Raw genomic sequence first — 23743 nt, forward strand, 5'->3', positions numbered from 1 at the left:
CTGCAAGGGCAGCTAGCCTAGTACTTATCTATGAACCTATTTAGAACTCTGCGATTGCCCCTCTTCTTGCTCTGTGAGATTCAGATTATTCTGCAATACTTGAACCTTTGTCAGCCCTCTAAATAATTCCTATTACATTTTACAATTCATATTACTTAACCATATCTCTTTTTCTTTTATCCCAACCCTACTTTTAAACTCCATTTTCATTTTATCTATCTTCCCTAACACCTGTTGAATTATTTCCACTATTAGTTTTTTTAATGGTGCATGATCTGAAATAGTTAAGGAATGTGTGTCAATGCTTTCAGTTAAATGCATAGTATATGTTCCTGTGAAATGTAACTTATATCAGGTCTAGACCAGTTATTGTACCTCAAGGAATAGTGTGTAAATACTCTGAGAGTTCCTACTATTGAATTTTTGTCTTCCATACCAAATATTTTCATAAATTCTTTCAGAAATCTACCTTTTTTGTTATATTTTCCCTTCTAGGTCCCTAAGATATTTACTGTTGCAAACCAAGTTCCAGTCCCCACCTATAAGTAATATTCCCTACTGAAAGCTTATTATTTCTCTCAGAATTTTCTTAAGCTCCATTGTAGCAATTTCAGATGGAATATAAATATATGACATTGTAATCACCCTCCCATGCCAGTAGCACCTTACTATTACAAATCTACCATTATTATCTTTTTCCCTCTTCTATCAGTATCAGAGCTCCTCTAGCAATTAGTATAATTACCCCCCTTTTTTGTCCCTGATATTCTGCTGAATAGCTACCATGAAAACATTTCTTTATCAAATGTACATGCTCATTTCTTTCCAAATGTGTCTCCTGCAGCATTGCTATTTGCACTCTGCATTTTGTAATACAGTTCAGTATTCTTACCTTTTTTCTATACCTGTAAGGTCATTTACACTCCAAGATAACATGGATAGTGTAGCCATTATGATAATAAGCTATTTTTCCCACCTATTTTACATGACAGTTTTTTTGAATGTGTATTTCCAACTTTTATGTTACTTATACACACTAATGTTTGGCAGACTGATTTTTTACAGTTGTTTCTTGCCACCTCCAATTGAACTTATGCCTCATTTTCAAGACTTTGTTTTAATGAAAACCCTCAAACAAAAATACATTTTCAGAACAGTCCAACAACCTATTAACTTAAAACAAAGACACAAGACTATGTGCATCTTTAGAAAAATTAAGTTTAACACTCCAAATAGGAATGATTGCCTCAAACTGACAGCTGCATCCAAATAAACTATTTACTTAAAATAAAGGTTGCCCATGCTAAAGCACATGTAGCGGCCTGTGCTCCATTTACACTGACTGCTGTCTTCATTTCTTATCTCTATTCCCCTCACAGATGTGAAAAATAGCTTGTATGCTTTTAGAAAACATTACCTTTTAGCTTTAAGAAAAAGTGCACTTAAAAAAAAACTAAATTATACACTGTTCTATTAAATGTATTAAATTATTAAAGCTACTGGGGAAGCTGCTATCTCTTATTCAGTTCCAATAATTTGTACCTTAAATTTTTGCATTTCCCCTCAATAAGGAATTCTCAGAACTCTCAAGATTAACTGCTTGCACCTGCAGACAGTTCATGTCCATGGAAACACAGTCAGCAATGAGACAAAATAAAAAATAGCTAACAATTCTGCAGATGCATGACATAATCTATCAGTTTTACTCAGAATAGAATGGAATGCACAGCTGCCTTCAGCTGCAGATTTCTGGACTCTCACTGAACATTTGCTAAAAATGCATATGCAAAAAACTTACCACTTCTCATGTCTTTAATCATTTTGTCACATTTTTTCAAGCCTACTTGCTTACAGAAAACACTTGTTTTAGATCAAGACAAGCACATTAACTCATTCAAGCCTAAAATGCTTTTTTGTATACTTCCAGTTCACACCCATACCTCCATATGGTGTCCAGAACATTTTGGGTCTGGCTTCTTTAACTAAGTGACTTACCAGCTAGTGAGACGGAGTATTAGAAAGGGCAAGGAGTTATTAAAAATTACACTAAGACTGTTAGTCTAGGTTATCCTACAGTGGCAAAATTAATCTTTGTTTGCCACTTATTAGTCATATTTTCATAACTGATGGACCTACATTTTATTGAGGTATGTGGTGCAAAACACCAATGTAGGAGATGGAACAATTAACTGAAAAAGCTGGTTTATATCACACTATTTTGGAAATACTGCTAGTTGTTTGTTAATAATTATGAAAACAAGTAATTTTTCCATATGTACTTAATACTTCAAAAACTAAGGGCCTTATAAACTGTCGAATGGCATTAGGTGAAACCTTAGATGTTGTTGAAGAAAACTGCCTTTAATATTTACACTATAAATTGCACATCTTGAGAGATATCAATTATTTGTATTGCTAATTATACAATTAAACATATGATTTCATATTCTGTAAATAGCACAATAAACATGAAATTATAGAGGAATTTCTTGTCATGTGAAAGCTTATAACTAGTAAACAAAAATGTTCTAACAATATATATTACGTTATATAGTTTTCAAGATATGAAATTTTGTGAACATTTTGAAAAATATAACTGAGGCTTTATGTGCTTTTCATATATTACAGTATTTATGGAAAAAAATATAAATGCAAGGACTATTAAAACCGTAAACAATACTTCTACTGATAACACAGTTATTTGTACAGCTTTGATAGCTTTTACTGTTCACAAAATATTTACATTTTTTATCATATTCTTTTTCAGTTTATTTTTCAGAAAATGCTCTGGAATGCAAGATGTGTGTAGGCTCCTGGAGGTCTGACATTCCACATGCATAGGTGTTCAGTTAAAATCCAGATATTTACCTTTGCAAAAAAAAGACAATACTTCTCAACTTTACATATAATATACTCAATGTACTTTTACACCCCACACCAGCAGCCCAAGATTACAACATATTAACTTAAACTTGCTTTTGTTCAGCTTTCCGTCTTTTTTCATTGTAAAGCCTATACTTCTTGCAACTAAAAAAGTACTTAGTTAATGTCTTTATCGTGTACAACAATCACTGAAAAGACTCACCTTGCCCTCAAATTTAAAATACGCCTAATTACATACTACACACAACTGCATTAGTATATAACATGAAGTTTACGTCATGAAATATTTTACACAAATACTATTAAGAACAAAAATTGTTTTACTTAGAATTACTTTTTTACATTTTAGAGTCCTTCTACACATTAATTACATAAAGTGGATTATATGCTTTACAGTCCATCTACAAGTTTAACAAAGTCAGCAAAAGTCCAATCTCTCTGAATCACTTTTTCTTCCAAAACCATAATTCACAAATGCGGTTGATGCTTTATACTCTCACATTTATTCATCAGCTGTTGCTGGTATTCTTTCTTTTCATCTCTCTCTCTCCCAACACCAACCTCCGGTTCAAGTTCAAGGTACTCCTGATTCTTCTAGTCAACTTCTGTGCTTTTTTTCTGTCTGTTAAGCATTTTCCTTTGGAAGACTGGAAAAAAGTTTTACTGGCAAAGCCTCTCTATGAGCTTCATTGTCAGAGGAATGGGAAGCAGAGTCCCCTTCTGTTTGATGACTCACTTTTTGATGGATAAACTTTTGTATTACCTTCTTAGCCTGTTCTGCATCAAAAATGTTTTTGAGCCTCAACGAAAAAAATATTCTGAAGACAGATGGATAAAACAGCTTGAATCTCAAACCTGCCTCTCAACATACCGATTGCTGGGATAAATTTGCTTATCATCTGGCTGATGTGCAGTGAGCAGTCATTTTCTGCAAACAGTCTGCTGTCTGCAACTTTTAGAACTTTTCCGTTATGCCATAGTTTTATCAGGATCAACTCCTTCTGCTGGTATGATTGCATCTTTACTAATACAAGTCTTGGCTGCTTTCTCATGGCCAGGTTTGGAGCTTACCCTCAATGTGCCCTTTCAATTAACAAATCCTTTCATAAATTTAATAGGCTGTTCCTTCCTGGTACAGCAGAATATCTTAGATTTTCTCTTAACATTCTGTCTTCTAACTCTACCATTTTTTGAAACAGTTCTTAGTGAGAAGTGTCATACTCAGCCAGCCTTTTCTTTATTTCACCCTCTGATTTTTGCAGTTTTATCAGTTCATCTGAATAGACAGCTAAAGTTTTTTTTTCTATTTTAACAGCTTTTTGTTATTTGAGTAAGTATACTCCTTTAATGTTTCATTCATGTAAATTATGTAAATCAGCTCTCAGAAGATTGTATTTATTTTTCCTCTAAATTACTGGAAGCTATCTCTTGTTCCAAAGCTGGAGCTGAACTGCTTTTTGATGAGCAGCAGCAGGGTACTTCCCAGTCAGTGTTGTCTCTACACCATTTCTAACTGATTTTCTTTCAGGTTCTCTAAATTTCTTCTTTGTTAGTATCCAAGTAGTGTGTTTAATAGCCAGTAACTGTATTTTACTCGTTTCAGCAGAATTGCTAAGTTGTATTTCTCAGTTTATTTTTATAAACACTGGGAGAGCTGACATTAAGCTGTCGATCAGTGTGTAGCCAATCTGGAAGTCCTTCAGTATTGACAGACTTAAGAAAAACAGTGCATTCTCATTATTACAGTACATAGTGTTTAACTTTGAGGTTTTCTGAACTGCAGTATAATACAAGACGTTTAAAAGTGATGTGTTCCAAAAAAAAGGTGGGGGGACGGGCCAAAGCATATGCAAGAAGATTCATAAGGTAGCATACTTCTTTAGTGTTTGTGACTCAAATATTCCACTAGTATAATATGTGTATACACACAAATACACACACTCTTGGACTGACATAATTGCAATTTTCTGTAAAGTTCTGAGTCTCAGTACAGGAGCTGATAATCAGTCTTCAGTTACTGTTGTAGATGTTTGCAGTGTCTCAAACTGATTTTTCAAACAGTACAGAATTTTTCCTGCTATTTCTTATAGAAACAGCAGAAGCAAAAAGAAAGCACTTGTTAGGGTAGCTATAATACCAAGAGCTGAAGCAAAATGTCTGCCACTAAAATTATGTTTCCAATATATGTGTGTGTGTGTGTGTGTGTAGATATATATCTAGTGATATACGTGTGTGTGTGTGTGTGTGTGTGTGTGTGTGTGTGTGTGTGTCAAAATATTGAAACTCAAAATATCTAACAGTCAAAATATCAAAATTCAAAATATTGATAAACTATTTTATGAAGGTGTAACCCCCCACCCGTATGCCCCAAACCCCTACACCCTTGTAACTCATTTATACCAACTCTGGGATTGCACAACAATTAAAAAGGCAAATTCCAAGTTCTCAATATTTGTTTTTTAGATATTTTTTGCCAGCAATAACTTTTCAATATTCTGGCTTTAGATCAAATAAATGTCAGCCATATATATCTATATGTGTATACAGTATGTGTGTGTGTGTGTGTGTGTGTGTGTGTTGTGTATATATATATATATATATATATATATATATATATATATATATATATATATATATATACGTGTGTGTGTGTGTGTGTGCAAACATATATGGTCCTTCATAATGAACATATATAGTCCTTTTTAATGTCATTTTAAGAAGTCATTCAGGTGTAGACAGCTCTACTGAAAAGAGTATATCTGGCTTTCTAGAGACTGCAGTTGATCATGTAATAGGCAGGATAAATTCTAGTATTCACTCTCCTTTAATCTGCTGTAATAAGCCACAAACATCTCAGTCTGTATGCTAGTCTTGAGGTTCAATATAATGTACAGATCTGGAGTACAATCCTGGCATTCCCCAATAGTCCACAGCTCGGATTCTGTAGAAACCAGACACAATGGCATTATCTAGTAAGAAAGAAAAAAAAAAAGATTAGGCCTCAGTAAAGTCTTGCAGCATAATAGCAACAAATACTATATCTTAAAATTTCCACTTCTGCCTATAAGGATAATCAGAATGAAGAAAAAAAATAGATAATAATCATATCAGTGAATTTCCTTTTCCCAAGTCATACATAGTGAAAATATTTATACTGCCAGGTACACAACCACAAAGAAAAAGTCAGCAGCAGGTTACACATAGAAGAGTTGCAGTGTAGAACAGAATCAAAGGATCACTTACATAGTCACAATGCTTAATTCTTCAAAAGGAGGACTTTTCTAAGGTCGAAACTAGACTCAAGCTATGGTGGAACTAACCTGTAAGCAGCAGAGAACTCCTAGTGAAGCCATTTAAGTAAAATGTAGCTAGTCAGGTGAGTGACCACTAGTAACATTCTATTACTGGCAAGAGGAAAAAGCCAGTCAAGTAAGAAGACTGCTGATGGCATCAGAAATCACAGACACATCCTCTGACTTGCATTCTCTCCTACACAGCAGAACACAGTTTAGAACACTGCTGTGTAGTCACTGAGGAGAAATGACATTTAAAACTCTCAAGCATGGTTCAGTGATGGATCAAACATCTCACTTATTTCTGAATTCAGCACAGTACCTTCTGTTTGCTGAGATACTAGGGAAATTGTAGCTTTCATGATTCGGTACTTTCAGGAAAGCTCTGTCTACAAGAACTATTTCTGCTTAAGATCTACTTCTCTAAAAAATAATGTATTTTCACCATAGTAAGTTCACCCTATAAATCTGACTTGTGGAACTGTCTCCTTATATCAAAAATGGCATCATTTAAATTTGCTAGCACAAAACCATCCAGCAAGAAGATAAATACATATTTCAGTCTGCTTTCCAGTGAATGGAAAATCTCGTCACTGAATTTTTTAAACTTCTTTATTAAATCCCACTTTTAGTTTGCAAGATAAGTTTACATACATAAATACAAAATAAAACAATCATAGTAATATTTTCTTTTTAAAACAGTAATTCACTTAATTATGTAAGTTGCTTAAATAAAAAAAAATCCACAAAACTATCCAGCAAGAAGATAAATACATATTTGAGTCTGCTTTCCAGTGAATGGAAAATCTCTTAACAGAATTTTTTTTTACTTCTTTATTAAATCCCACTTTTAGTTTGCAAGATGAGTTTATATACATAAATACAAAATAAAACAACCGTAGTAATATTTTCTATTTAAAAATAGTAATTCACTTAATTATGTAAGTTGCTTAAATCCTGTCTTTTCTTAAACCTCACTTATCCTCCTTAGCATTATTCTGCATGCACTGTTCCCACAAAGTTCATTTATTTGTATGAAATTTGCTTCTTCCATTTTTTTTAAAGATTTTACCTTCAGTTTTTGTCTCGTTTACAATATTCATGCCTTCCACTGTAGTTGGTTTAGATTTTGATTTCCATTTTTTTTGTAATTGTTTATTTTGGGGGGGCACCAATATCATTAATCATACAAAGGCTTTTCTATGTCTAGGCAGTTCAGATCCTATATCCCAGCTCAAAAGAATTCCTTCCTTATTTACCACCATTTGTTCCTCCAACATTTCTGTCAAAGTAAAATACAACCAAAGGAAAAGTGTATAACGACCAAAAAGACAGTGAATCCAAAAGTTTATTAAAACAAAGAAAATATAATTTTCTAGTACCTCGGCCAATTGGCCTTTAAAGAGTCATTTAACAAACTAGAAACACATTGTTAAATATACATTCCAATTAGCACATTAAAAAAAAATAAAACATCCTCCAATCCTAAAATAACTTCAGTTATATTAACAACCTGCAATTGCAGTCTACATTAAGACCAGACAGTGTCAGTGTTCCACACTTTAAAATAAATACTGTTTCCTTATACAATAATTTGCTCTTTAAATAAGAACCATTTAAAAAATTTACCTTTTCCAAAATTGTGCTTTTCAAACCACTACAATCCCCTCCATGACATAAATTAAAATAAACTGCTTAAGGGCTTTCAGGTTTCTTGTTTTTATAGCCCTCAGATGTTCCTGCACTCTTACTTTACAAGTCACTTTACTCTTCCCTATGTAGAAAAGATTTCAACTACATCTAAGTGCATAAATAATGCCCTTTGTGTTACAACAGTAAAATCATTTCATTTGTAAGCAACATTATTAAACTGTATTAAATGTTCTAACTACATATTTACAAATAGAGCATTTACCACATGAAATCATCCCATATCAGAAGGCTCAATGAGAAGTGACCCATCTGGTGTGGAAAAATGACTGTGGACAATCATGTCCTTAATACTGCTGCCTCTTTTAAAAGACAAAAAAGGTTTACCATATAAAATACACACAAAATCCTTATTTTTCAAAAGAAAACCACAATAATAAGTAACAATATCCACATTTTTTGAGTAAAAACATTATATGTATTTACAAAATAAATAGACTTACGTAAACTTATTTCATGTGCACCTTCAATAACCTTGCCTTTTCTATTATGATGTACCATATTCAAAGATTTACCTACATAAACCCTATCCACAGCTTCTAAGATAGTTTCCTCATTGTACCCCCTTTGCTTAAGCATATGACATGTTTTCAACAATTCCTACTCAAGCACCTCACTAACATTACATAGATTTTTTAATGTACTAATTGGAATGTATATTTAAGAATGTGTTTCTAATTTGTTAAATGACTCTTTAAAGGCCAGTTAGCCAAGGAGTTAGAGAATTATATTTTCTTTATTTCTTAAAAAGTACTCTGTAGGGAAAATCTAAAATCCACAATGTTGCTACACCCCCCCCAAAAAAAAAAACAAGTTCACAATTTATTTTATTTTCCCTATAGCAGCTCCAAAATTTTCTATCTACCCGAGGAAAATCATCTGATGTCTACTTGGGGTGCAAAGATATCTGTACAAACTCCTTTCTTGCAAAAATCCTAAACCTTCTAAACTTTGTTCCATACTTGGGAGCCCTACAGATTTTTTCCCACTGCTCCTTTGTAATCTGCCATTATACTCACTATTGCCCATTCTTTCTAACCTCCTCTGATTAATTATCGTCATGCAATATTTTATGTGCCTTTAAAAAAACACATTCTGTTCTGGACTCAACTAGAAACTCTACCAGTGCTAGTCTTTAACGTATCACTCCTCTATCCCTTTCTGTCTGCCTATAGACTGTTTCGAATCCCTGGTAGGAAAAGCAGTCTCTAAGCTGCAGTCTGAACTCCTGTTTAGCTTTATTCCACTGTGTTGCTTGCTCCTCTTGAGTTATTTAATTCCAATACTTTGCTTCCTTTGCTAATTTCTTCCAGTAAATTTGAGTCTTTTCTTGGATATTTTCTATACCCTTTCTTGAAAACATGCTTAATGGTAAAAATCTCTTTTCTCCATTTCCATCCAGGGGTAGTTCTTTGAATGCTTTCTGTTACTGGACTTGCATCCAAAATCCTAATCCCTATCTCTCTCAGTATCTCTCAATCTCTACTCTCTCCCAATTTTATTATCATCTTTTTCCACTTTGATTTATAACCTTCTGCTTAAGTTATGCATATGGGTCTTAACTGCATAGCTTTAAAGAACCCTTCAAATCATGTAACCTTAAACCAACTTGACCTGTTGGAAGAAGGGTCATCTTATCTCACTTAACCCTTACTCCCCTATCCTCCTAAATAAATTCCTTCATCCCTTTATTAACTGTCAACCACAACTTCACTTCTGACTGATAAAAATATGCCTGACCTGTATAACAATAGAGGGACTAAAACATTTTCACTGCTTGTAGCTTACCATCCATATCCATAATCAAGAGCTTCTATTTCATAATTGTCTTCTACTTGTCTCTTCCCATATATCTTTAGCTGTCATAGTAGAATTCTTTGTAATTCATATACCTAAATACTTTATCTTATCATGTCTTCATAAATATGGGTATTGCTGAGCCAATTCATGCAAACATGTGTAGTTTACCACTTTGGCTTTTGTTTTATCTTAATTTATTTTATATTTCAACCACATATGAGGCTGTCTCAAAATATTCTATGACACTGAAATGTCATTTTCTATATTTACCAAGTACAAATATCATCTGCAAATAAGGGAAAATTTCTTTGATTACCACACATATTATATTCTTCAATTTATGAAGCCCTTATATTCAGTTAATAGTTCTTAATAAAGTGCAGATAACAGAAGTACCCCACATCCCTCTACATCAACATTGTTCTATTAATACTAACAAATGTTTCCTTCACTCCACAAAACCACATTGATCTATAACTATTTTGGTAATATCATTACCATTTTCTTAGCTAATACAAACAAGCACTTTATAATCCTGATTACAATTAAAAGGGATCTATATGAAGCCTGATTTGAAGGGTTTTTACAATATTTTGGTAATACAGACACCACTGCACTCTTCCAAGAAGCTGTTAACCCCCCTCTTAAATATTATTAAAAAAATTATATTATCTTTATCACCTTTTTCCCTCCAAAATTCAAAATTTCTACAGGAATACCATATCTTCTTGGAGATTACCCTGTCAAGTAACCTCTTCCATTCTTAGCTATTAATTACTATGCTTCATCTTCCTCAAACCTTGACAGAACTAAGTCTTCAATAAATATCTCCATATGTGTCTTTTCTTGATTTACACACTCCCTTGCTTTATACAAATTTTCATTAAGTTTACTTCTAAAACGGCTGCACATTGAGTAACAGCTTAATTCTAGCTTTCTCAGTCTCAAAACAGAAACTTAGCAGAGAAATCCAGTGGACCTAGATTTCTGGATAAATTTCAGTAACTGGCTAGTAACTGCACTGTCTAGCTGACAGGAAAAAAAGAAATACAGAGGTCCTGAAGGAAAATCAGCTACAAAACATAACGAAAAAACACTGACTGGGAAAAGCAGTTCCTATCGTGAAATCGAACGTTAAAAATGCCGAATATCAGAAGGCTGAACTTGGTAGTTTGAAAGGTGAGAATGTGAAAGTCGTGGAAACCCGAATTCTTTCCCAAGGAAAGAATTTGGTTGGCCATTTCTGCGGCTTCGGCATTTTCGGACCGGGTTGAGGTAAGTGTATGAATGGGTAGTGATGGACTTTAGGGTTAGGACGTGGGTTAGGTAAGTGTGCAATAGTGATGGACTTTAGAGTTAGGGTGCGGGTCAGGTAAGTGTGTGATAGTGACAGACTTTAGGATTAGGGTGCAGGTCAGGTAATTGTGTGGTAGTGACGGATTTTAGGATTAGGACGCGGGTCAGGTAAGTATGCGATAGTGACAGACTTTAGGGTTAGGGTGTGGGTCAGATAAGTGTGCGATAGTAACGGACTTTAAGGTGCAGGTCAGGTAAGTGTGTGGTAGTGACAGACTTTAGGGTTAGGGCCCTGGTCAGATAAGTGTGCGATAGTGATGGACTTTAGGGTGTGGGTCAGGTAAGTGTGTGGTACTGACGGACTTTAGGGTTAGGGCTGGGTTAAGGATAGTGCATAAATAGTAGTGTATGTTAGGTTTAGTGTAGGTTTTGAAGGTGTTTGGTGTCATTGTGTTATGTGTGTGTTTTTTGGAACAGCAAATTATTTCCCTGGGAAAAAAATATGCTGTTTTGAAGGTTCGATGTTATCCAAATTCAATCTTCCAAGTTCGAACTTATGGTGTTCGACATTTTGGAAGTCCGATTTCATGATATAGACCCGAGAAAAGTACTGCAGCTGTTCATCAAAAAACAGTGAAAGCTCCAGACATGACTTCCAGTAACCTAGAGGAAAGTGCACAAAGACCTGATTAAAATAAATGAACACTGATGGAGTATATCAACTCAAACAATAAAAGGCTGGAAAAATGGAAGAAGCTTTAAACGATATTCAGATAAGGTGATAAAACTGCAAAACTCAGAGGCTGAAATGAAGAAAAGGTTGGCTGAATATGAGACTGCACAAGAAGAGATGTTTCAAAAAATAATAGAATTAGAGAATAGAGCATGTAGGGAAAACCTGAGATTTTCTGCTGTACACAAGAAGCTGAAAAAAACAGACTGTATTAATTTTATGAAAGCACAAATAAGCAAATGGACTGGTAGTCCACAACAGGAATTGTTAATTGAAATGGCACATCATGTGTATGCTCCAAACCTGGCTATATGAAAACAACTAGACCATTAATAGTAAAGATGCAATCTTACTAGCAAAAGGAGTTGATTCTGACAAAACTGTGGAAGAAGGACAAAGCACTAAAAGTTGGAGACAGCAGAATGTTTGTTGGAAAACACTTCTCATTGTATATTGGGCAGAAGAGGAGTAAATGTATTCCATTATTCAGAAAATGTCGAGAAACAGGCATGAGATTCAAACTACTATACCCAGCTATCTTCAAAATATTTTAACTGGAGGAACAAAATCATTTTTTGATGAAGCATATACTAAGGAAGAAACACAAAATTTTGTCCAACAAAAAGTGAGCTGTGAAACAGAAGGAGATTCTATTTCTTGTTCTTCTGGTAATAATGACCACAGAGAGACTTTTCCAGTGCTTCAATGGAAAATACTTTAGGGAGGGGAAAAAACACAAGAGTTGACTAGAAGAACAGAGAGAACATTGGAAATGAAGCAGATACAGTACTTGGGAGAGGGAGATAAACAGTAATAAAACAAATTAATTTGACAATGTTGGACTTTGTTAAACTTGTTGGGAACTCTAAAGCATATGCCCTACTTCATGTCATTAATGTTTGTAAAAATACACAAGAGAGGGGAAGGGGAGGGAGAAAGTTAACTAAGTAAAACATTTTTTCTTAATAGTACTATTTAAATAGTGCATGGTTTTCTTAGCATGTTACACAGTATTTTTTTTCAGTTATTTTTAAGTGTAATGGGGTGGGGATATTAATGTAAATAGTGCTCTGTTTTTTTCTCCCTTCTTCTCTCTTTGTCCTTGTTCAGTTTTAAGACATTTTACAACGTAAAAAAGTACTGGTTAAAACAATATAATCAGTGTGCTTTTTCTCATTCCTGCATAGGGGAATGACTGGGTTAAGGCCATTAGCTTAATCTAGCAACAAGTTTTAAGAGAAAGCAAGTAAATGAAAAAGAATACTGAATATTATAAGGCTTTTTTCTAGTAAACAGTTTTGTATCTGGTTCTCATGTCTCTAGCAGGCAATCTCATAAAGAGAAATGGCTTGGAGAAAAGTTTTCAGAAAGCATTCAAATGTTTTCCCAGCTGAAAGAGTTATAAAGATAAGACAAAACTAGACAGCATTTAACAGAACCACAGGCTGTACCATGCATCTTAGCAAGGATAACCATTCCTTTATGTTAGCTTAAGTCTGTGTGTGTGTGTGTGTGTGTGTGTGTGTGTGTGTGTGTGTGTGTGTGTGTGTGCGGCTGTCAGTTTGGAACAGTTGTTCCTATTAGGAGGACAAAACTTCAAACTCTAATGATGCACATAGTTCTTTGTGTTTTTATTAAGTAAATAAGTTTTATGGGGTACTGTGTGCGTGTGTGTGTGTGTGTGTGTGTGTGTGTGTGTGTGTGTGTGTGTGTGTGTGTGTGTGTGTGTGTGCGTGTGTTTGAGGGTTTTCAATAAAACAAAAAAGTTATGAAAGATCTGACATAGGCTCAAATGGAGATGACAAGAAACAACTGTATAAAAGATTAAACTGCTGAACAGTACATGCATGTAACACAATGGCATTAACATTTAACAAAAAAGCTGTTATACATAAAAGGTGGGAATAATAATTTGTCAAGACTATGATGCTTTCTGTAACATCTTTAACAGTTAATGATCTCATGGATAAATACAAAAAAGAAAGAGTGGTGAACTATATTAAAAATGTAGAGTGCAAATAGCTATACTACAGGATACAGACTTGGAAAACACTGAACATGTGGATTTGATAAAGAAATGTTTTCAGGATGGTTATTCAGCAGAATACCTAAAACAAAGGAAGACAGGAGTACTTATATTAACTGCAAGAAAAGCTCCAATAGTAATAGAAGAGGATAAAAAAGACAATAATGGTAGATTTGTAGTACTAAAGGGCTACTGGCAAGGGAGGAGGATTACACTGGCATGTATTTATATTCCACTGAAAGCTGCTATAATGGAGCTTAGGAAATTCTGAGAGAAATAATCAGCTTTCAGCAAGGAATATTACTTACAAATGGGGACTGGAATTTGATTTGCAACAGTGAAGACATGTCTGGGAGGCCAAGAAGGGAAAATATAACAAAGGAGGGTGGCTTTTTAAAGAAATTTATGAAATACTTGGCATGGAAGATGTGAATTCGGTACTAAGAGTTCAGAGTGAATTTATATATTATTCCCCAAGATACAAAAACTGGACTAGGCTTAGGGTTGCTAGATTTGTAAAAGGACAGGTAGGGACAAAAAAAAAAAAAGGTCCTTCATGATAAGTGAATACAAAAAAAATATCGCACAGTGGAGCCTCTTCTGTTCAATTCAGAACATCAGGCAGTTCCACATTAAACAGAAGTGGCTCTGCTTTTCAATTTTTTGACTGGCTCATATACAGGCATACGGGCTAATAAAAAAAGAACAAGGCAGAGGCTGTTTCGCTGTGATTTTAACCGGCAGTGTGGGACTCGAGATCGGGCTGCTGATCCCGGGACAGTCCTGCACAAATAGAGACATCTGGCAACCCTGACTAGGGTAGACAGAATTTATATTTCACAGGAACATTTGCATTTAATTGAAGGCTTTGATACACACCCAATAATTATTTCAGCGCATGCACCAATAACTAAAGTAAAAACACATGATAATGAAATAAAAATAAGACACTGGCACTTTCCCACCTATCTGTTTAAAATAGAGGAAGTTAAGAAATGTGTAATGGAAATTATTCAGGAGCTATTAGAGAAGACAGAAATTCTTTCTGAAAATATAGCTAGGGAGTGGGATAAAATTAAAGTGGAGTTAAAAATAGGGTGGAAATAAAATAAAGAGAGATATGGTTAAGATGTAACAAGAATTATTTAGAGGGACTGATAAGTGTTAAAGTACTGCAAAATAGGGGGAATCTCACAGAACAAGAAGAGGAGCAACTGCATAATGCTAAATAGAATATAAGGGATTACCTGGATAATATGCATGAGTTTAGAAAGATACTGTTAATCAACTGTTTTTTTTTATATTAACTCTAGAGTAAAAAACTGTTAACACTCAGAAAACAGAAAGTAGAATGGAATCCCATTTGTTCCCCTGTGATGAGAAGTCTCCAGAATCACAAAGGTTCATTACGAGAAGGCGAGAGTTTGAAGATTATAGGCTTAGTTGGATAACACAAAAACATTTAAAGGATATGACAACCTTCAGCTGTCGCCTTATGAGGAGGAATGGAAAAACTGTAAGGACTTAATAACTTAGTTCAGGCTTGCAAGGTTGTCAAGTCCCACAAAGGTAGGGGATGGCAGTTAAAATGGTAGTGAGAACTTACATGCATTCTGAGGAATAACTCAGATTTTACAATGAAATATAGTACTTAGTATATGTACAAATAAGTTCAGCGGACTGCATTTTACTTAAGACTTGGCTACTGGCCATTACACTATGTTGATTCATACCATCATCTTACATTACTTGAATGTAACATTTTATGTAGCATGTGATCTGTCGCTTGTTTCACACATTCAAAAGAGACAATGAAGTGGTCTATGAGTTCAAGATATTTACTGTACATAAACATTGTCAAGAACTGTAACTGGAACATATATTTAAGTCAACTGATTCACTCTTCAGCTTAAACACACTTGCATGTGCACCTCCATTCATGCCTACACTCACTCTGGCTGACTGTACAAAATGGCACTGTTATCGCACTTGAATAGTAATTATATGCACGAGTTATCTAGCTACAGTGGCTCGATAGGAACACTATACATAATGATCTACATCCCCCTCTTTGATTTGTTTCACATACAATAGAAGAACAAGACAATTTATATGCTAGATAACATTTCAATATTAATAATAAATCAAACTCAAGTCCAAGTCTGTGTATTCTGGATTGGGTTTGGAAATTCTACCCGATCTGGTTACATAAAAGCTTTGATTGGGTTTAGCAACAGGGACAGTCTCCGGGGAATTCTTCTCAACAGAAACTTCAGGGATAACATCAGGATTATTTGAGGAAATTACTCTTGTTCTGGAAATGGCAACAAGTGTAAGGTCACTCTGAGAAAAAGTCTTTCGCACAAGCAATCTGCTGCTTCACTGGTTCAGAAACTGTAAGTGCATGCCTTTGGTTTCTTCTAAATTCTATTCACTCTGATTGAACAATATAATATCTTGGTTCCTCACAAACATTTTTGATAATAACCACTCGGTCGTATCCTTCGGTTGTTTGCATCCTTATGGGTTCTCCTTGTCTGAGTGGTCTAAGAGGTTTGCTAGATTTATCATAGTATGACTTTGTGACTGATGTTTCTTCAAAAGTTGGGTTTTGACCACTTTGTTGTTCTTTGTATTTGGAAAAAAATAGTTGTTTACTAATCGATAAGACTGCTTAATCTCTGGGTAGGTGAACTAAGCAAGTTATCTCCGGGAATGTTTTTGAGACTGAGAAGGGTAAGGAAAACATTGGTATCGTCTTTCTTAGAGTTCCCTGACAAACATGTCACACTTTGGACTGCACGCTCAGCTAATCCATTGGACTGTGGATATTCAGGACTAGTAGTAACATGGACAAAGTCCCAAGACTCAGCAAATTTCTTGAACTGCTGACTTGTAAAATATGTACCATTGCCAGATACAACTTTGTGTGGACTACCATGCAAAGATAAATGTCTCTTCAATTTTGTAATGACAGTGCTGGATGTTAGATTAGGAACAAGGTCAATTTCAAACCAATTCGAGTAACGGTCTACTAACACTAAGTAATGTTGACCATTCCATTCGAAAATATCAATAGCAACCGTCAACTATGGTAGTGCAGGAATCTGGTTTAGCTGAAGTGGTTCTTTTTGTTGGTGAGGTTTAGTACTATTAAAAATAGAACATGCTAGAGTTTCCCGCTCTATATCTTTTGACATAGAAGGCGAAAATACTATGCCTCTTGCCCTTCTTTTGGTAGAATCAGTACCTGGGTGTCCACGATGTAAAATCTTGATATATTCCTGTTGTAACGCTGAAGGAATAACTATTTTTTTACCTTTCATGATGATACAATCTTCCATCATGAGCGTGTCTCGGTAAGGAAAATATTCTGGCCATCCCTGACTGGTAACATGTGTCAGCTTCTGAAGAACTGTGTCTAATGCTGTGTGATGTCTAAGTTTTTCAAAATGTGATGAGGAAAAATTTTTGACTTCCATGACTTCTAAGTTTGGTTTCTCATTGTCATGCTATTGTTTGTTTGGTTGCTCTTAACAAAGCATCGGCAAGATATAAATATTTGTCTTTTGTGTAGACAGTATTGAAGTTTTAGTTTTTCAGTTTTAACATCATATGTTCCAAACATGCTGGGGCTGAATGTATTGGATTTTTTAGTATTGTCACTAGTGGTTGGTAATTAGTCTCTATTTGAACAGGTTTGACATAAATATAATCACTGAATTTCAAACATGAGAACACAACTGCCAAAAGCTGTTTTTCAATTTGCTCATACTGCATCTCAGTTTGGGTTAAAGTTCTGGATGCGCAGGCTACTGTTACGCCTTCTTGAAGAGATGCTGCACCAAGACCATACTTTGAAGCATCACATGAAAGAGTTACAGGTTTGTGAATATCATAATATTTCAATGCAGGTGGACTGGCAATTTTTGCTTCAGAACCTCAAATGTTCTTTGGTGTTGTTCTAACCAGGACCAGTCTATATTTTTATGTTTCAACTCACATAACAGTGCTGAAAGCTCACTCAGGTCTGGGATGAACTTTCCTAAATAGTTGACCATACCAAGAAAGCATTACAAATATGTGAAATTTTCTGGAACTGGCATCTCAAGAACTGCAGCTTGCTTAGATGGATCTGGTTGTAAGTCAGAGCTAGTAAACAAATGACCCACATAAGTAACTTCTCTCAGCTTGGATTTACATTTCTGGGGATTCAATTTATGACTGACTTCACATGCGTAGTCTAGAACTTTTTTAAGGTTTCTATCATGTTCATCTTCACCACTGCCCCCTACAATAATGTCTACTATGATAGCACATGGATAACCTGAAAAATTTGCTCCATCGCACGTTGAAAGACTTCACTGGCAGAATTTATTCCAAATGGCTTTCTCAAAAATCTGTACCTTCCAAATGGCGTACTGACAGTAGTTAACAATGAAGATATGTAATTTAGCGAAATCTGCCAAAATGAACTTTTTTGCATCTGAGACTGAAAAAATAGTGGCATTTGACATAAGAGCTGCTACTTCTTCTGTGCGCATCGGTTGACAAGGATGTTTAAGTGCTTTGCTTAAATCTCTCAGATAATTCCATATTCGAATATCATCTCAGCTTTTCTTAGGAGTTACGGCCATGGAGGATACCTATTCAGTCGGTTCTTTTACCGGAGTTATTACACCTAAATTCACCATTTTGCCTAGTGTTGTTTTCACTTTACTCTGCATTGCTACTGGAATCTTCCTCTCTGGTCATACAACTGAGCTTACTTTATGGTTTAACCTCATAGAATATGTGACTGGTAGCTTGTCAAGCTCATCTTTGAAAATATCAGCATATTCATTAAAATATTGTGTGTAAAACTATCATGGTTGTTCAGACTTATATGGTGGACTCAGAGGAACCATCAGCTTTATTATAAAATACACACTGACTAAGCGCTTTCACCCACAATTGGGCTTCTTCAAGAAGCCCAACTGTGGATGAAAGTGCTTAGTCAGTGTGCATTTTATAATAAAGCTGATGGTTCCTCTGAAGCGGATCTGCTTTTTCTTACAAGTTTGTTGGTTTATCATTTTTATATGGTGGACTTCCTTACTGAATGAAATCAGTCCCAGTCTCAAACTATCTTTGAGGCCTAGCAATGACTGCATTTGTCTTTTGACTATGTAAAACTGCAAGTCATAGCTGTTCCCAGCAGAATGGCATTGGAGAACTACTGCACCATCAGTTTGACTCTCATCACCACCATAAGCAACAAGTTTTGCACACTCTGCTGAATCAAGTTTTTCACCAGCTTTTACTTTGGCAAACAGTTGTGCTGGTATAACATTGCACTTGGATCCACTATCTACTTTAAGCTCGAACGGTTTTCCATTAATCCCTACGGTACAAAATATTTCACCCTTTGCTACCAGATTACAGTTAGCTGATAGTTCACAGTATTAATTGTCTCATCAATCACAGATATACCATCAACATAGAAAGGTTGCTCACAGCTTTCTAACTGACCTACTTGCTTCTTTGGATGCTCTCATTTATTAAAAGATTGTTGTATTTTAGACTTACAAAGCCTTTAAAAATTATTCCACTTTTTACATTTGTGACATTGTTGACCACAAGCTAAACACTTTTCGTGATCAAGTTCATGGTTGCCTCTGCAATTGCAAAAGTTAATAATAAGATTACTTGTAGTTGCCCCATTTTGTTTACGGTTAAAATTGGGTACTGCCACATTATTTGGTTTATATCTCTTATTCATCTTAGCTTTGTGTCTCACACTGTCAACATTTGCACTAGCAGACACTGTATGCATGTTTTTTCTCATTTGTAAGCATATTTGTGTGCTTTTCTGTAAGTTTGTATATTTGACAAATTTCTATAGCTTTGCTCAATGTTAAATAATTTATCTCGAAGCAAAATCTTTCTCATGGCATCATTACTGACACCACACACAGGTCTGCCCTTTATCAACTCATCTCACAAATCACCAAATATACACATTTTTTGCTTTATTTCTCAAGTCAGTAATGCATGCTGCTATAGTTTCACATGGCTTTTGATTTCTTGTGTAAAATATGTGCCTTTCCATTGTAATATTCATTTGAGGGTTACACATTTCTCTAAATTTATATTTTAAGCACGCAGAGTCTTCTCGCATTTCAGCTTGTATCACAATATGGCAGTTCTCCCCCTTCCCTGCATACACAGTTGGTGCATACACAAATGAATGTTCCCTCCCAATGGCTTCTGAGCTGCTAAATTAAGAAGTATGAATGCCTTTGTATGTGTCTCATTGTCAGAAAAAGCAGCCTGTATGAAAATATCATATTCTTGTTCAAACACTCTCCAATTCTCAGCAATATTATCAAACACCAGAGGTTCAGGTCTACAAAATCCCTCTGCCATCAAAACAAAATCATTTAAACATAAGCATAGACCAGGCAGTTGTAATTATGTTTGAATGCACAACAATCTCTTTAAAAAGGCTTTACTTTGACACTACGAATACTGTGAACATTCCAGAAACTGCTGACACTTCAAATAGCTTTGATTAATGTAAAAAAGTAATACATTGTGAAAAAATGTGATCATTTTAGCCTTTTCATACATCTTAAATATTTTGGTAGTTAAGTCGAACACTTTCGTATTTATTTTGAATACCTTTATCAGTATATCGCAATTTTGGACATTTTGTTTATCTCTGTAATTATTTTGAACGTTCTGATTGCTTTGCCAAATAAGTGGTGACTGAAAACTCATTTAAATGAATTTAAGTAGCTCTGAATAACTGGTGACCTGTTTGTGAGTTCACTCTGGTATATTCCTCCACTTCTAACTTTGTGCCTCATAGCTTGTGTGTTGCCTCAACTTCGGATCCCATTCTGTCACCATGTCGCTTGTCTCATGTATTCAAAAAAGATGATGATGCGGTGTATGGGTTCAAGATATTTACTGTACATAAACATTGTCAGGAACTGTAATTGGAACATATATTTAAGTCAACTGATTGACTCATTACTTCAAACACACTCACATGTGCATCTCCATGCCTGCACTCATTCTGGCTGACTGTACAAAATGGCACTGTTCTCGCACGTGCTCAATACTTATATGCATGTGCTATATAGCTACATAATGATCTACAAAAACTACAAAACTCATGGTCAAAGTTAGGTATGATTTGCACAACAGGTTAAAGCCACATTTTTGATACATTATCACAGGAAACTATGAATTTACGATGGACATAACTGCAGATAAGGAGTTGCCCTAGACTTATTCAATGTATAACAGATTGGAGGGAGAAGAGAATGACTCAAAGGGGCATAATTCTTTCCTTGCATAAGGTGGTCATGGACATAAGAAGACCATGCACTCTTACTGACATAGAGAACCAGACGGATACCTTAGGGCTGTTGTAGAAGAGGTGCAATGGGTTACCTTATGGAAAGCAATAATGAGTAAGGTAAAACTAAAGAAATGTAGGATATGTGACTGGAAATGTCTGCATAAATATTTTTATACACCCAATAAACGGAAGAAAATATACAGGGAGGTAAGGGGCAGGAATACCTCTCAACTGTACAGATTTTTGCAGAATGTTCATATTTTTGCCTTGCATTTTTGGTCAATTTCTCATAAAATTGTGGTTTTCTGACAAATCACTGGCAAATTATTGAGGGTTGAAATCAGAAAATAGTGACAGACATTTGAGTTTCAGACTTCATACCCTTGAGAAAATTCATACGAATGCAAAACCTGTTATTCTATCAACTTTCTAAATTTACAGCAGAAACTCCGGTTTCACCAATTAGCGCTGAAGTCACCAGCAACCAAAATAGATAAAAAAATATATGTTTATTATATCCACATAACGCCAAAATGATACACGGACTTCTGAATACGTTTAAGTGCCATCTTCGCAAAAGGAAAAGCAGCTTCCACTCTCTGTTTTCAACTACAGTAGCTGTAAACGTGGCCCACAAATGTCGGTCCCAGTCGCACAGGGAAGGGGGAACCCGCTGACACTGATTTCCAAATTTCTAAATTTCTAGATTTCTAAATTTGTAAGAGCAATATTTAAAAAGTGCCCCTATTTTTTGGGCCTTTGTACGGTTATTTATTGCTTTGTGCAGATTTCTTGCTCTAAGAGGTGGAGAGGTATTGGACAGGTGTAGGAGATGCAAAGAGGTGATAGTAGCAGGGCACTGGCTGCATATATTCTGGGAATGCCTAAAATTAACCCAATACAAGAGAGAGAGATTTGGATAACATAACAGCCATAGATATGGAAACGGGAGCGGTCTTAGGTCAACTGGTGCCCTAGACAAAAGGGCTCCATGGTGCCCCCATCCTGATCTACCTACACCAAATAAATACTGGAAAAGCGCCCCTACTAGAGCGGCCGCCTGGTTGGCCTATGCCTAAGGCCAGCTATGTATGGAAAATAAAAGTCTCACAAGGGACATATGGCTCATAGAATACAACAGAGAGAGGTGGATAATATAACAGCCATAGATATGGAAAATAAAAGTCTCACAAGGGATAGATGGCTCATAGGATCTGACATAAAGAGTACAGTTAGAATGAAACAAGAGCAGTTAATCAAGGTGATACTGGCAGTTGCCAAAAAGATAATGACAAGACTAAGGAAGAGGGAGGAACCACCCAAATGTTCAGACAGTGAGAGCAATGGAGGAATATAAGATACAGAAGAAGCAGATATGGAATCATACGAAAAGGGCAAAAGAAGAAAATGGGACATTAGGCAGGGATACCGGGTGGTGTATAAAAGTCAGGCTAGACTGGTAAACCTGGGGGGTATCTCTATGTTTTTACTGTAAATAGCTGAAAGGGAAGTTAAGAGGAAGGATGATTGTAACTTTGGTTATGGAGGAAAGCAGTGGGAAGGGGAGACAAACAGATTAATGAAAAGTTGAATAAAGGACCTTGACTGGGGACTGCATAAGACCCTTACACAGCGGAAGGATGTAGCGATGACACTAAGGAATAAAACAGTTGACAGGAACTGGTCTGAGGGCAAACTGACACTGGCATTTTTACACAGAGGGGAATCAAAAATAGGTATGAATGCTAAGTAGGAAAGCTTAGTAGAAGGAAGTCTATTATACAGGCAGGAAATGTTGCATAACTTTAGAGCGCATATTGTGCAACTGATTTGTTCTGATTTATATTTTTGTATTTGCTAATACAACTGAGTCTTGCCTGGAGAAAAAAAAAAACAACCTTGGAGGTATGCACTACCAGACAGAACATTTTAGTGTAATCACAGCACTTTAGCGTGCACAACTGGGCCAAATGAGATGGCATATGGTCAAACAAATATTCAGAGATAAAGACAACATATGTATATGGTATGAAAACTATGACAGAAACAGTATTAATATGTTTTTGTTTTCTTTCTCTTATTGTGTACCTGTAACATTGTTGCATCTGTGATTTAATAAACATGTTTTGTTAGTAAACTAACTACAAAACCCAGATATGAAAAGTTCCGCTAGATGCTGTAATTACTTGGTTTGATTTTTAAATTCCTTCATTGTGTCTACTCTGTACTACATGTACTTGCTCTTATACCTTATGAGTCTTCGCTATATACTCTCAGTATAAACTAATTTTCTTTGCTTGTTTTTTCCTGTTTATCTTCCATATGGTTTTGCATGACTAAATGGGATATACATGCACAGTGTAAATGCATCTTAGTCTGCATGTTTCTCTAGATCTGCCCTTAGACTCTGCTGTTACATACTTCAATGAGCTATTCTTAAACATTCTCAGTAACCTTGCCCCAGTATGCACCAAAAGAGTGAAGTCCCATTCTGCACTATGCCTAACAGAGGAAACTAAGAAATTAATGTTACAACGTGGCAAAGCCTGGCAAGAGTGGCTCAAAAATAGAACACAAAATACTTTTCAACTTTTCAGGCAGACACGGAATAGGACAAGATACTAAACAAAACATGACAAGCAAACCTATTA

The 23743-nt window shown here is 35.4% G+C and overlaps 1 protein-coding gene across 1 annotated transcript in view; it reads right to left on the reverse strand.

Moving 5' to 3' along the window:
- Positions 1-5529: 5529 nt before the first annotated feature.
- The window catches only part of IDUA (alpha-L-iduronidase), a 700883-nt gene continuing 682669 nt past the window's right edge, over positions 5530-23743 (reverse strand). Inside the window, exon 14 of the mRNA XM_044061120.1 lies at positions 5530-5852. Within this exon, the coding sequence (XP_043917055.1) occupies positions 5749-5852 (104 nt within the window). The 3' untranslated portion in view covers positions 5530-5748. The remainder of the gene's footprint in view (positions 5853-23743) is intronic.

Source organism: Protopterus annectens, chromosome 2.part0, assembly GCF_019279795.1.
Source record: "Protopterus annectens isolate FY-2018-M chromosome 2.part0, PAN1.0, whole genome shotgun sequence".
In the NCBI taxonomy this organism is placed as follows: Eukaryota; Metazoa; Chordata; order Ceratodontiformes; family Protopteridae; genus Protopterus; species Protopterus annectens.